Source organism: Sturnus vulgaris, chromosome 5, assembly GCF_052056855.1.
Source record: "Sturnus vulgaris isolate bStuVul1 chromosome 5, bStuVul1.hap1, whole genome shotgun sequence".
In the NCBI taxonomy this organism is placed as follows: Eukaryota; Metazoa; Chordata; class Aves; order Passeriformes; family Sturnidae; genus Sturnus; species Sturnus vulgaris.
Window position 1 is genome coordinate 5,517,994 of NC_142247.1, and position 14,717 is coordinate 5,532,710.

Genomic DNA, 14,717 nt, shown 5'->3' on the forward strand with positions numbered 1-14,717 from the left:
TCTTGGGTAGAATTTAAAAAGTTTCAAAAAAGGCAATAAGAGACAAACAGTAAAGCAAAAGGTTATAGTGGCCGGGTGCTTGGCATTCACTTGCTGTTTTGGAGACACCCCTAAAATTCATCAGCCCGTTGCATATTTATAGACCTATCACACATTTTCAAACTTTTTTATAAACTATTTTTTATATTTTAAGAACCGTTTTACGTGGCTACTTTTTGAATTTGTTTTTTTCGAGTATGCGTGTTTTTTGGCTGTGGTTTTAATTTATTTTTTTATTAGTTTTAATTTGGGGTGTGGTCTTCAATTTTTGCAGATGGTCAGTGTTGGTAATTGGTATATTAGTAGGAGGTGTTTTTACTGGGTGTTATTTAACTAAGTAGGTAGTTTACTTACTACAAAGATACTTTATTAGCTTATTTTACTTTTAAATAAAATTATATCTTAAAAATTATTTTAACACTACACATATAGTATCCACTCTAATATTTGCAAAAAGCCAATACCATAATATGTATTTATAACAAGAATTCTGCACAGGGAAGGCAGCTAGTCCTGAGTAGCAGGGACTCATGCTCAACAGACATTCAGCAGAGGTGCTGAATAAAGTATGTTTATTATCCAAATGTAAACCAGGACACATTTTGCACATATTATTGGCAAGTAATAAGAAAACTGGGCAAAGTACTTCAAAGCTCATAGCTTCAAAGATAAACCTGAGGCATATGGGAGGCAGCTTTTATTTTTTGCTGGCATATCTCCTCTGCCTTCTTTTTGTCCTATGGATTAATTCTCACAGCTCTGATCTGTCCATTGTGGTGATTTTGTCACTGCTGAGATAATGCAAACAGTCTGAAAATGTAGCCTTGAAGTCAGCTCAGGAATAGGATTGTGTATGGCTTCAGGTACCATTGCAATTAAGAAACTGGGTCCCACAATCTTTGAAATTGAGTTATATTTAGTTCTCTAACTTCAGTGTCAGATCAATGCCATTCTGAAGATTATTTCCTGTAACTCTCTCCATTTATATAGTGTTTTTTAATATTGTGAGTTAGGTGGCCTTTGATGGACTATAGGATAGAAGTGTCCCCCTTGAGAAAGCCTTAATGAGTTTTAGTAGCTCTAGGCTGGTGCTGTGTAAATCTCTTGGCTGAGGTCAGCAGATTAGGAAGGGAAAAGCTGCATCAGCTCTTGCCATGCTGCTGTAATCCTACAAAGGTGCTCTGTGTTGTTCACCATAGGAGGAGCTGCACTTTCTCAGGAGCAGGCCAGGCATTACTCTTTTGATATTAATAAAATCTGATCATACTTGATGAGAAAGAACTCTTAAAGGAATTGTGTTCCTTTGGGACTGATGGCAGACAAGGCAATTCTAATCCATCCTTTCTGGCATTTTTGAAGCTGTCAGCCTCATTTGTGGAGCTAAGGGCCTTGTGTTTGCTTTTTTTCTTCTCTTTACTTGGGGGGCCAAAGGGACAGGGAGTATCTAAGCAGCTGCTGTGGGGTTTTTGTGTTGGGGCATGATGGGAGGTCTCAGAAACCACTGAGTAAGGGTCACCTTGTCAGCTGGAATAACATGGATAGCATTACAGAGTGGCTGTGGAGGCAAATCCATCTATTCAAACACAAGCACACCCCCGTGTCCCAAGTGTGCAGGGAACTCAAATATCAGCCTGAAGTTCCTCTCCCCTCCAGCTTTTAGTTGCAAAGATTAGAAGAAAACAAAGTTATAGGTAATTGTCAGCTAATAGAGCGTGTTTGTTTTTTTTTTTTTCTTGCTGCATGTTAAGGCGTTGCCTGGAGTCAGTGATCTTTAATTGGTTCCTGCAATCCTGGTGGTGTTACCATGGAAGCTTGGGAAAAAGGGTGGACAGGGATAGCTCAAAATAAAAAGCTGAAGCTTTGTTTTTCACAAGACCACAGACAAATTTAATCCACGAAACAAGCAACATGTGAAAACCTCACCAGTGGAGGGGGAACCAAGACTTCAGCCACAGGACACTGCTGCTGGCCCACAGACAATCCTTGTGCCCATCAGGACGTGCAAGCACACACCTACACACACCCATATGTGTGATTTAGGGGGGGTTTAGCTGCTGGTGGGATAATGGCCCAATTCCCAGCAAGTCACACAGATTTCCTTCATGTACCCTTTTTTCCCCCTGTTCACCGTTGCTTACCTGGAATATTGGAAGCTGGCTGATGGATGACAAGGTTTATTTGTAAAAAAGAGGGAAATGGTTCTTTTTTCTTCTAGATTGAAGTTAATTTGACTTGTTTAGCAGTTTGAGGATGGGACAGCCAACAGAATCCAAATTTATTCTGTTTTTCTTCTGTCTTCCCAGTTGCATGACAGCTAAAGTATATTTTCAATAATGAAGAGGCCATTGAAATTAGAAAGTGGAGCCAGTTTCAGGGACAGGAGAATGTTTGCTGACCAAGTGTTTGCTTTGCTGGTGTCACCCACTTGCCTTCTCCATGGTGAATTTGGATTCCCTGCTGGAGCACTGGGTGTCACCAGCTACTGGAGAGGACAGTGCTGGGAAACACTTGGGTTTCTGTCCTTGTCTGAAGAGTTCAGCTGCAGCCCTGCCCCAGCTGGGCAGGCAGGTGGGAGTGCACTGGTTAGACAGATCCCACAGCCATTACTGGTCCTGCTGCAGAGCCTTGCAGCACCACTGACTCCCAGTCTTTACTCTCAGCCAAGCATTATGTGACAGTAAGAGAAAGGCAGTTGCTTCAAGTCCCAGCTGTCCACTGGGATAGGGCATGAAATGAGGCAGTGAAGAGACAAGGCTCATAACTTATCATTTGCCTGTGCAGATGCTTGGGCTGAGCTTTTGTCAGTGGTTTCTTAAATGCTTGGGTGGAGATGTCACAACCTGCTTTGTCAGAGCTGTGCTCTTTTTGAACACACTTAGGCTTACATTCCCTAGTACTGCTGAAGAGTGGGATATAAGAAGTTCATTACATAGGATCAAATTAGTTGTGTGCCTCATCTGCAGAATTACTGGGAAGAAAGGAACCTACATCTACTTCAGAGATGTGTGTTGTGTCCCACATCCTCTCCCCCCATCCTTCTCCAGGGCAAGAGCATCCCAGCTTTGAGTGGCTTAATCCTTCCCTCTTTCTAAAATCCAGCTTGTGAGATTGAGGTCTCCATGATTGGTAGATGTGTTTGAAATCCTGGATTGTGTGAGAGAGATCCATGTTCAGAGTGTGGATTAAATCTTGGGCAGTCAGCCCAAGAGCAGGGCATCAATTCAGTCCCAAGTAAGTGATGACCAGATGTCATCCCCCTAAATGTGGGGCTTAAACACAGAGAGGACCTTCATGCTAGGCTTCAGCTCACAATTTTATTGAGCAACTCCAAGCAGAGGACTGAAAAGAAGGAAATATATTTATGAAATAGTGTGCATGAGAACATCACAGCTCTTCTGGACACAGGAAAATGAACTTGAGGGCTCACAGGGTCTTTTCCATCTGTACTATCTGTGATATGTTTCTGTGGCTGCATTTGTCTGTCAGAGTTTGGACACTGTCCAGCAAGCAGCTGGATTTTTAGGGCTATGGAGAGAATGAAGCAATTGCAGGAATGCTTGAGAACAGGTCTTTATGTCTGATGTGGGAAGTGGGAGAAGACCAGCGGATCCCTAAACGGATTTTTATGGCAAACCTCAGAGATTTTGTGCACTTAGAACCTTTTGCTTTTGGCTTTTTGCTGCAGATCCGCCATCAAAGGAAAATCCTTATGAGGACATTGAGACCAACAGCCGCTGTTTGGGGAAGAAATGTGTCCTGACCTTCCCAGCATCCCCCACCTCTTCTGTACCTGGGACTCCCACAAAGGTACTTTGATTCAAGTGACCACCTCTTCTGCTCAAAAAAGTTTTTGGGTGAAATCCAGTCCATGTTAAGACTTTTCTTTTATGTCTTTTGCCACAGAATACAGTGTGATGAGAGGGGATTTACTGCCCTTCAGTGAGGTAAAAAAACAAACCAGCATTCCCTTACATAAATGGTTTGTTTGCTTTCCTTTTTTTTTGCTTTCCCTGGTGGTGTGAGAAGACCTTCCTCCCCTCCAAGAGGGCATGGAAGTATTTGGGTAATCAAGGCCTGCAGTTGCCTTGTCTCAGTGTCTGTGGGCAGTGTAGTCTGCCCATGCTGGTGCCCAGGTGCCTCTGCAGGTCTGCCTTCCCCCCCAGGAGTCTTTTTTTGCTCTCTCCATGAGACAATTTGCTGGTAAGTAACACAGTGCCAGTGCCCTGGGTGGAGAGCTGGTGCTAGAAGGGCGTCCCCATCACAGCTCACAGCTCGGTGCCTTTTTCCTCCTTGTCCATGGAACCAAAAGAAGAGGCAAAACTTTGGCTGGCACCTCTTGCTCAGAGCTCAGGGTTTACCAAGGCCAGCCCTGCTCTCTCAGCCTCCCAAGCTGCTTTGGTTGATTCATGTTGCCTGTTTGAATAATCCAAGCCTGGGGCAGCAGGGACAGCGTGATGGCCAAAGTCATCTTGGTAATTAATTCTTTCAGAGTGGATAGCAGGGATCTAAACACAGCTTTCCTGGCCAAAGGGTTTTCTAATGCTTTCCAAGTAACAACTATTATTAGAGCTTGTTACCCAGCATTTTCAGAAGTTTTATGTGCAGCATTCCTTGACATGCTGTTCTTTTCCAACCAGCTCCATCAGCAACTAAGGTGGCTTTGGATAATTCAGCTCTTTAAAGTGAAAATTTTTCTGTGGTTCTCAATCCATTCTCCTTGTTGCTAGTTAGGTCTAGAGCAGCAAGGGGCCATGTGTATGAGTGTTGGGATGAGACTCATCTCCCTCAGAGAGATTTGCACCCAGATTTCCCATATGTGTTATCCAAAGGGGGCTGCAGTGCTGCACAGGAATGCCTTTCACCAGAGATACTGTTCCCAGCAGGAGAGCTGAGCAGGAGTTTATATTACTCTGCAGTGCTTTGGCCTCTAAAGGCCATCATCTGCATCAGTCAGAAAAGGAGATGCTGCAGCTCTCTTGGTAGCCAGTGGGTTTGCAAGGGCAGCATTCATCCTGCTGGAGAGCCTGGCCAGGCTGCAGTGAGAGGGGGAATGGGTCTGGACAGATGTGGGAATTGAGGTGGACAGGGAGCTGGCTTCACCTCCAGATGCAGAGAGCTTCAACTTGAAACCCTGGGAGACACCCAGCTAGGAGGAAAGACATCCTTTGACATCATGGTGAGAGAATAGAGAGAAGAGTTGTCTCATGGGAACTAATATGTTAACCAGTTTGTTACAAATAAGATGTTCTTGGTTTTGAGATATGGTTGGCTAATGGCCAGCTACATCTATGATTCTGTTCCTTATCCTTGTTATTGATTGGATCCTGTGCCCTCCACCTCATCTATACACCTCTGTGCTCTCTGGGTTTCGAGGTCTTTGGAGGTTGCCCCTTGTACCATGCAGTTTCTATGTTTGTTATTTTTACCTGGTTCTGTTGTGGCCACCATAGACAGACTTTCAGGACTGCTTTAAAAGTAGTAGCTCATATCCCTGGTACAGAATGAGATTCTTCAGTGCAAAGACTCCTTACAGCCTCATTTTGACAAGACTTCTCTGGAGGTGGCAAACGTTTTTGTGATCTGAGCATCTTCTGCCGAATCCAGAGACACCTGAACTAATCTGAATGGATTAATTGGTCTGACTAATAACTGCTGATGGAGGCAGATGGTGGTGCTGCCTCAGCTACAGTCATGGTGCTGCAGTGAATTGTTCAGAACTAGGCTGGATAACTCTCCCCCACACTTCTTAGTGCCAGATCCTCTGGCAGTGCAGATCTGTTCCCACAAAAGGTGCAATTTACCTTGTCATAACTACTGGGAAATTCTGTAGGAGAAGATAAAAAGGGCTCTTATTGAGCATCTTTCTGGTGAGAAATAGTTTGTCCCTCTTTATCTGGAGCTGAGCTTTCTACTTCTCTGATGCTATTTTTGGTCAGGGACTTTAGGAACTTTACTCTGCTTCTTAAGCATCTTCTATTGTACTCCCACCAAACTTGCTAATGAGTTTAGGAGGAAAGCAGTCTCCATAATTGTCTAACAGCATCTCTTGTACCCTCTGAAATACCTGATTCTGGCTCCTGTCAAAGGCAGCCATGCTGACAGTGCTTTTTGCCTGCTCTCACTGCTTCTCTGTTCCTCCTGGCTAGCTGCTCCTTATCCTAAATGCTTGTGGTTGGTTGGTTGGTTGGTTGGTCGGTCTTGTCCTGTTTACAATGCCAGCCTCTGGATTACCCAAATCCTGGGAGATTTTTTTCCACACTGGAGTGAGGCCTTCTTGGCCAACCCTTGAGCTTGCGTTCAGTTCTGGAATGAAAATGGGATGGTTACATTGCTGGTCAGGATGTAGCCTGGCAGCTGGATGCGTTTCTTGCATGTGCAGAAATCCATGAGCACTCTCAGGCTACAAACTGAGTTTGACAACTCAGTGCAGTGGCTGCCCCATGGATTTGCTGATGTGACAGGGTAACAATGGAGTGAAGACACACGAGGTGCTGTGGCCATTCATCCCTTCTCCTTCATTTCCAGTTGCTTTCCAAGCCCATGTTTTTCCGGCAAAACTCGGAGCGGCGCAGCTTCAAACTGCCGGACATACGGAAACTGAGCCGTGATGGGACTGGGTCACCATCCAAAATCAGCCCTCCCTCAACCCCCAGCAGTCCAGATGACACCTTCTTCTCCTTGGGAGACTCTCAGAATGGCAAGAGGAGAAGGAAGATTCCCAAGGTAAATCTAGGGCTTTGTCTTTTTTGTTTGGCTTCTTCCAGGCAGGAATGTGAGTATGAGATCAGGTTTTATTTAATTTCCAGCGTGTGGCATCCCTGCAAGGTAGCTGCTGTCCTGGCTCTTGACTTGACTTGTGTTTAACCCCCTTTCTGCCTGAAAGAGAAAGCACACAAACATGTCTGCACCTTTCAAATAAGTTTTTTTTGTCCAATACATTTCATAATAATTAAAAAAAAAAAGGGTATTGTAATTTTGGGATAGAAGTTGAAGTATGTCAGAGGGGAAAAAGGCAGTTCATATTTTTCAAAAGATGTACCCCATCATACTTCCTTCTGTGCTTCCTGAATGGGACAGTCAGAAATTGTCTGTGTGTTGTGTGTTTGTTTCCTCCTGGAAATCTGTTGCTCTTTGTTCATTCTGGTTGGTGCACTGGCTGTTGATAATTTAAGGTAAGGTGTGATTGTAGGAGAGCAATGAACATAATGACAACTGAGTGACAAAAAGGACTTGTCTGCAGTTATGAGCACTTTGTGCAGCAACATTTCCTATTTCATACTTGGATACAGAATTACTCCGTTTAAATTTTATTTTCTTTCAGATCTGGCAGGATGTGTATTCAGTCCAAATGAGGTTTGGCAGCAGTCTATCTATTGAATGTTTCAAAAACACAGTTATAAAAACACAGTTGCTTATCCCAGTCTTTGCAGGACAAGCAGAGGCTACCAGAGACAGTCTGTGGTGATTTTTTTCCAAACCCACAGTTTGCATTTGGGGGAAAAGGGATGTGTTTGTGTATCTTCTTTGTTTCCTGGTTGCCAGATCTGTGTTCATGTTTGCATATCTGATTTTTGAATGCCCTCTCTGTGTGCCTCAGCCTTTCAGGAATGAGCCAAAGACTGCAAATGTTTAGGGTTTCTTTCCCAGTATGTCTTCATATCTGTGCATGGGCTTGAGCTCTTGTCAGTGTGTTCACACATACTTTTATGTCAGTTGAAGAGAGGATTCCAAGTATTTATTTACCCCACAGTGCCATGGGCAGTCTTGCAGGGCCAGCTCAGAACTGAGGTTTGCTGTGTCAAGGGCAGCATCACCTGAAGCTTGAGATTGGCATCTGGGTGAAGGCTGCACTTCCACATCAGAGCATCCTGCCTCCACTTAAATATTTGTATTCAGAGTTCTTGACCAAGTAGGTGGTGGGAGTGTCTTACCTTGAGCTGGCAAGATGTGTGGAGGTCAATCTGGAATCCAAATTTATTCTGATTATTTATGGAATGAATCTGAATGCTGGGGCCATATCCAGCAGCTCCTGCCTGGCACCTTGAGAAGGAGGCAGATCTGCTGCAGCAGGAAGCCTGGCATGGCTCTGCTGCAATTCCCCTCCCCTTCAGGAATGGACAAGGAGACCAGAGGCACTGAAAGAGCCACTAAGCCCAGCATTGCCCAGCACTGAAATGTCCCCTCTCATGCTGGGAGCACAGGGATTACAGGATTTGCAAAGGAAACCACTGGTGTAAAATATTTCAGTATCACTGCCCTCCACCCTTCTCAATTTCTTCAGCCATCCTCTAGCCAGTTTTGTGCTCCCAAAGCTGCAGACCAGGACAGGTCACCAAGGGACCCTGTGGTGCTCCCTGGAGCATGGATCATGGTATGGAGAGATGGATTCTGTCAAGCTGCACAGTGTGGAAGTGCTTTAAGGTGTGGGCTTTCATCAGGGTTTGTTACCCTGGGCTCCTGCGTGGAGCTGGCACTACAGCACAGATCCTGGGAATTTGGGGATCTTCACATCAAGTGAAGAGTTTCAGCATGGCCAAGGTTGGGGTAAAGAGTGCTTTGCATGAAATTCTAACTTAATTTCTTGCCTGGGGAAGAAATTAACCTTCTTTGTTTATTTTTTTTTTTGGTGTGTTTGCTGAGCAGCTCGTGTTGAAAATCAATGCCATTTACGAGGCACGGAGGGGAAAGAAACGTGTCAAGAGACTGTCCCAGTCTACAGAGAGCAATTCAGGGAAAGGTAAAGGAGCTTCAAATCATCATCATACATCTAAGACTTTCTGAGGACTTGCCTCGCACTTTAGACTTCCTTAGTGGTTTATGTGACACTTTCTAGCACTTCTTCTAGTCCAGACTAAGGTTGAGTTGGGGTTTCCACTCTTTTTTTTTTTTTTTGTAAGACAAGGGCTATTCCTCTGCCCGAAGGACTTTGGTTAAAATGGAAGTTTTCTGTTTTTCTTGCTTCATTTTCATTCCATGGCTTTGCATGATAACCTTATGGGTCACACCAAACATGTCTCCTCTTTTTGATGTTTATTTCTGGAACATGCTGGAAGCTGTGGAGAGGAATGTTCTGTCCAAAAACGCTGATTTGTTGAGATCAAAATATTTTGTGGGAATGTGTCACTTCAGTGAACTGTCCAATGGAAGACAGGAGATTTTGGAGCAGCCCTGGTTCTTTTACCATCCCAATAAACAAATAGCCTCAGTTGGGAATCAGAGTTTCTACAACTGACTGTAGGACCATCTCCATCTTAGCAGGATTGAGACTTTCAGCCTCCCACTGTCAATTAGCAACTTGCCCAAAGCATTCAGGCACTTCAGAGCAATTACTTTTAAGCATCTCGGCTCTGTAAAAATTAGATTGTGTCTTTCCAACACAGGATTTTTTTCCAAAACACTTTAATTTCCAGCAAAAGGTGACCACCTCTATTTGTTTCCCACAATTATTTGTTACTGTTTATCCTATTTCATAAAGCATAGACAGCCACAATGTGGATGAGTGTGTTTATATGAACTTTCAGGGGAAGCATCCCAGATGTTTTACACCCCTCCCTAAAGCGTCATTCAGAGAAATAGATCAATGGACCATATAGACCTTGAATCTGATTCAGTCTGACAATTTCTTTCTTTTCTTTCTTTTTTTTCTCTTCTCTTCTCTTCTCTTCTCTTCTCTTCTCTTCTCTTCTCTTCTCTTCTCTTCTCTTCTCTTCTCTTCTCTTCCTTTCCTTGTTTTATTCCATGTCCCACAAACTTCTGCATATTAATGAGTATTTTGCCTTGGTGTTGTGCTTATACAGACTTGGATAAAATCCCGTTCTGGCATTTTATTCTTTATACAACTCTTCTGGCTGTGCAAAATCTATTTTGTTGTTATTGTTTGTTTGGGTATGAATGGTAAGACACCAGGGTTGGTAAGCTGAATATCTGTGGGTATGTGCACCCTTGAAAAGAACAAGGCCCTTGAGACCTAAACTGCTTCCCCTGAAGCTGCCAGGCCCAGCTTTCTCATTCCAGGGATAAGAAATGCACAGCTATAAATAGACTTTTCTTAATTCATCTTTCTCTTTCTTTTTTTATCTAGTTACAGATGAAAACAGTGAATCAGACAGTGACACTGAAGAGAAACTGAAAGGTAAGGCAAATGTGTGGAGAGAGCAAATGGCTCCTGATAAACTCTGAGCTCCCAGGACAAGATCTCTCCTCTGTGTCCCACCTTTGGAGAAGGACCTTGTTTCTGCATAGAACACAGCAAGAAGACAAAGATCTCAACACTGCAGAAGAAAATCCATGGGCAGAGGGGCTGTAGGAGCCCAAAACAAACATCTCTTCCAACTCCCATCAAAACTCCTCGTGGACTGACTTTCCCAGGAGGAGTATTGGACACTGAGGAAATACAGTGAGATTTCTCTAAGTGCAGAGTCACAAGTGTGTGGCCAGGCTGGCAGCAGCAGTGTTGCATGGCACTGGATGTCCACACACCTCACCACATGCTTACCATGGGAGAAAAGCCACCAGCCAGGCTGGCTAGCTAGGAAAACAGAGTTGCACTATATGATTTATTGCTGGTTAAACTTTCCTGCACTGGCTGGGTTGGGATAAAGCACTGCATTTCTTTCTTCACTCCTGTAGGATTATTTGGTGTACTGGTCTCCAAAATACTCTCCTGAAACCTTGTACTGGTTGTCCAGCCCCTGGACATTGTGGGGACTTTGCTGTCTTTTGGGAATTTGTGTGGCAAATTCAAAGTCCTGGCAGAGTTAGAATGCAAGATGGAAACTCCCTCACACTCCAAAGTTTCCTGACTCACATGCACATCAGATCTGGATAGCAGGACAGCTGAGTTCCAGGCTGAAAAGACAGGCATGAGCAGCAGTTGGGCTGTGTGTGAGCCACAGTGCATTGTGAGTGGGAGTGCTCGTTCTCACCCTCTTCCAGGTTTTTAGAAGTGAAAGCTCAGACTGAGTTCCCTCTTGTGAGCACAGCTTCCCACTCAAGAACTACTGTATGCTCTTGCTTTCATCTGCATTGAAATCTTCTATCTGTATTGCTATGTTAGCAAGATCAAGCTGAAAGCTGCTGCCACTGCCTGCCTTTTGACAAGTTCTAAGGCTTAGCCTGGAGACAGGAGAGAGGGTTTGCACCAGGATGGTGCAGGAACGACTTTCACAACCCTCCTGAAATGTGATGTTGTGAAATACAGACCATGTTCGGATTTAGCTGAAAAGGCAGTGTAGATGTGGCCAGGAAGACTTGAACTCTTGTCTGCTGCTGGTTGCCATAGTGAATCATGTGCATCATCCTGTGATTCTCTGTAACTGCAGCTCAGAACTCCCTAGAGACAGGATGATGGGGATCATATGAAGTCACCTCAAATCCAACAGCACTGGGCTCTGAATAATATCCAGATCCAGACCTGGGTCTGAGTGACTGTGCAAGTCTGCATAAGTGTGATCAGGAGCTCTGGCACTTGCTGTTTGCTCTAACTATACTTGTATTTTGCTTTATGCCTCGTTGAACTGTTGAGTTCCCTATTTTTAAATAGGAAAGTGAGATGATTTAGCAAGTCTCTTGTATTTGGGACTTCGTATATTTTGTGTAACACATCAATCACCCCAGCCAGCTACCTCTGCTGGAAGTCACTGTACATCTTTTGAGACACAGTAAATCATAAGTCTGTGTGTCAGAGCTGGAAGTGCTGGCCCTTGGAAAGGAAAAAGCTTGGAAGACAAACTCTGCCATGATGACAGCAGTAAAATTCTGGTATCTTTAGAATATAACAGCACAGAGCATTTCAGAAGCACTCAGCATTGCTATGACACTGCTCCTTTTGAAGTCCCTGGTGAAACAGAAACCACTTCTGAAAGCTTTGCATCCCTAGACCAAATAACATAGTAGGTGACAAGACAAAGGAGTCTAAGCCATTTTTCCAGGGCTTTACCTGTCCAGGGCTTGTTACACTTTCTAATTTGAGAGGCACCTCAAGATTGCTTTAAATTACATTGTCTGGAATAGTCCATGAGTGGCACAATTTTACTAGACAGAAGATAAACAAGTATATACCATCTCTCAGGAAATCCTGTCTCCCAAGCAGATACCTTATGTTTTGGAATTCCTGTAGTGTCTCTGTGGTTGTTATTCCCATCAAAAAGTTGCATTGCCACCCAACTTTCCAAAAAGCAAAGCTGTGAGAATGTGCTGTAGTCTCTGCTGGTAGTTAATTCTTTCTTTCCTTTGTAGCAGGGATAAGGGAGACATCATGGAGATTTAATTTGGGATGCAACTGTAGAACAAAGCAGGGGGGTGGTCTCAGGGAATCTCATCTGGTCTTTTCTCAGCAAGCAACTTTTCATGACTTTCCATGCTTGAATGTTTAATTTCCCATGGCTCATGTGTGTGTTGCAGTTACAGCTTGCTTGGCAATTTTTCTTGTTTTCCCATTGTCTTGGGTGAACTTGTAGAAGCATGGCACTGAGAGATTAGTTTTAGGCACAGGAAGAACTGGCATGAGCCAGCATTTTTCACTGGCACCTCTCTTTTGTTGTTGGCCTACAGCCCAGCCTGTGTGCTGGAGCTGGGAGTCCCCAGCATTACTCAGACAGCAGAGCCCTGGCCTCACCCAAATGCTGGTCTTGTAAAACCGTGGGGATTGCTGCCCACAGCCTCCTCTGAACAAAGGTGGTCACCCACCTCACTGTGCTGGCTTTGAAAACTGCATAAATGAGTGCTAGGATGAATGCCTGGATATTATCTGTTACATGTCCTATATGGGTCTCAGCTTGGGCTGTTTCAGCTGTAAAAGCTATCCATGAAATCCTCCTGCTGCCAAAATTCCTCGGGGTGATGGCACAAGATTATGGCCCATCTCTGTCAATATTTACAGCCCAGCTTCCAAATGGTCAGCCACTGCCAGTGCCAGTGCAGTGAGGTGATTTCAGGTGTGTCCCTCGTCCCTGCAGAGCTGTGTTGGTGCCCTGTGCAGAGAGCCAAAGGCAGCATCTCCCCTTGTTTCCATAGCTCACAGCCAGCGCCTGGTGCACGTGAAGTCCCGGCTGAAGCAAACGCCGCGGTACCAGAGCCTGGAGCGGGACCTGATCGAGTACCAGGAGAGGCAGCTCTTCGAGTATTTCGTCGTGGTGTCGCTGCACAAGAAGCAGGCTGGGGCTGCCTACATCCCCGAGGTCACCCAGCAGTTCCCACTGAAGGTCTGCCCCACCTGGCTCACATTGTGGGGTGCACTTGGAGGGCTGGAGGAGCTGCAGCTTCTCCACGTGTTGTATCAGTGACCCCTCTTCTGTGTCAGAAGAAGTTAGTGGGAGGGCTTCAGTCACTACCTGAGAATTGTCATGGTGTTGCTCACTCCTGAAAGAGCAGCTGACTTAGATCTTTTGCTGCACTTGGCTATGACTTTTGTGTAGCTATTCCCTTTCTCCCCCTTTCCTCTTTAAAGAAAACTGATGGTTGGGAGAACATACATGTTCTGAAAGGGAAGAAACAGCTTTTGGTGATAGTCTAGCTCAAAATGGGGAAGGAGGAATGGGAGAAACACAGAGTGTGACAGAGTCATTGTAAATGGGATGTGACCAGAGCTCCCCTCAGACTTCAGTTCTCATGCCCCTTGCTGGAAGTTGTGTCCCAGATTAGAGGCACAATACAGCAGGGGCAGGTGCTGCAGAGACAGGGCTTGGTGGAATCGGGGCCATAGAGTTACCTTGAGATATCTAAAGATTAGGTGAGCCAGAATCACAGAAATTTTAATATCTTCCAGGCAGAAGCTTAGCCTCTGTCATCACCTCTTCATTTGTCACAGGAAAAATATTTGAAGCCATTCCATCCCCACATGACTAATTGGAAACATTCCTTCTCTCTGTTCTGCTAGCTTGAGCGCTCGTTCAAATTCATGCGTGAGGCAGAAGATCAGTTGAAAGCTATTCCCCAGTTTTGCTTCCCTGATGCAAAGGACTGGGCCCCCATCCATCAGTTTGCCAGGTAAGTATTGTACTTTGTATCCTGATTCATGAGAAACAGATTTCTATATCTACCTAATTAAATACAAGAGCTGTTAAGGTAGATTGGGTAGAGCTCTGAGAGGGGTGCATGGGAAATGCAGAAATACTGGGGGTTTATTGGGTTTGTATGTCTGAGACTGCTAATGTGGCTGATGGGTATCTTGTAATTCTGGTTTCTCTTTGCAGTGAGACATTCTCATTTGTCCTGACGGGGGAAGATGGAAGCAGGCGATTTGGGTATTGTAGGAGGCTGCTGGTAATTATCCCTGAGTTTCTTTCCTTTTTCCTTTCCTTTTTCCTTTCCTTTTTCCTTTCCCCTTTCCTTTCCTTTCCTTTCCTTTCCTTTCCTTTCCTTTCCTTTCCTTTCCTTTCCTTTCCTTTCCTTTCCTTTCCTTTCCTTTCCTTTCCTTTCCTTTCCTTTCCTTTCCTTTCCTTTCCTTTCCTTTCCTTTCCTTTCCTTTCCTTTCCTTTCCTTTCCTTTCCTTTCCTTTCCTTTCCTTTCCTTTCCTTTCCTTTCCTTTCCTTTCCTTTCCTTTCCTTTCCTTTCCTTTCCTTTCCTTTCCTTTCCGGTGCAGCCTTTTGTGGGGTTGGTGTTACTGGCACCCATTCTGGAAAGTGGAAAGCTGCTGTTCTTCTCTTTCAGTGTGGATTGAAAACAACAACAACAGAGCA

At 44.6% G+C, this 14,717-nt stretch overlaps 1 protein-coding gene across 1 annotated transcript in view; it reads left to right on the top strand.

Annotated features, from left to right (window-relative positions):
* DENND2A (DENN domain containing 2A) overlaps window positions 1–14,717 on the top strand; it is a 59,003-nt gene that overhangs the window by 26,933 nt on the left and 17,353 nt on the right. The window contains exons 5-11 of the mRNA XM_014869943.2: window positions 3,725–3,846; window positions 6,565–6,762; window positions 8,683–8,776; window positions 10,121–10,171; window positions 13,054–13,241; window positions 13,916–14,025; window positions 14,232–14,301. Of these exons, the coding sequence (XP_014725429.2) occupies window positions 3,725–3,846; window positions 6,565–6,762; window positions 8,683–8,776; window positions 10,121–10,171; window positions 13,054–13,241; window positions 13,916–14,025; window positions 14,232–14,301 (833 nt within the window). The remainder of the gene's footprint in view (window positions 1–3,724; window positions 3,847–6,564; window positions 6,763–8,682; window positions 8,777–10,120; window positions 10,172–13,053; window positions 13,242–13,915; window positions 14,026–14,231; window positions 14,302–14,717) is intronic.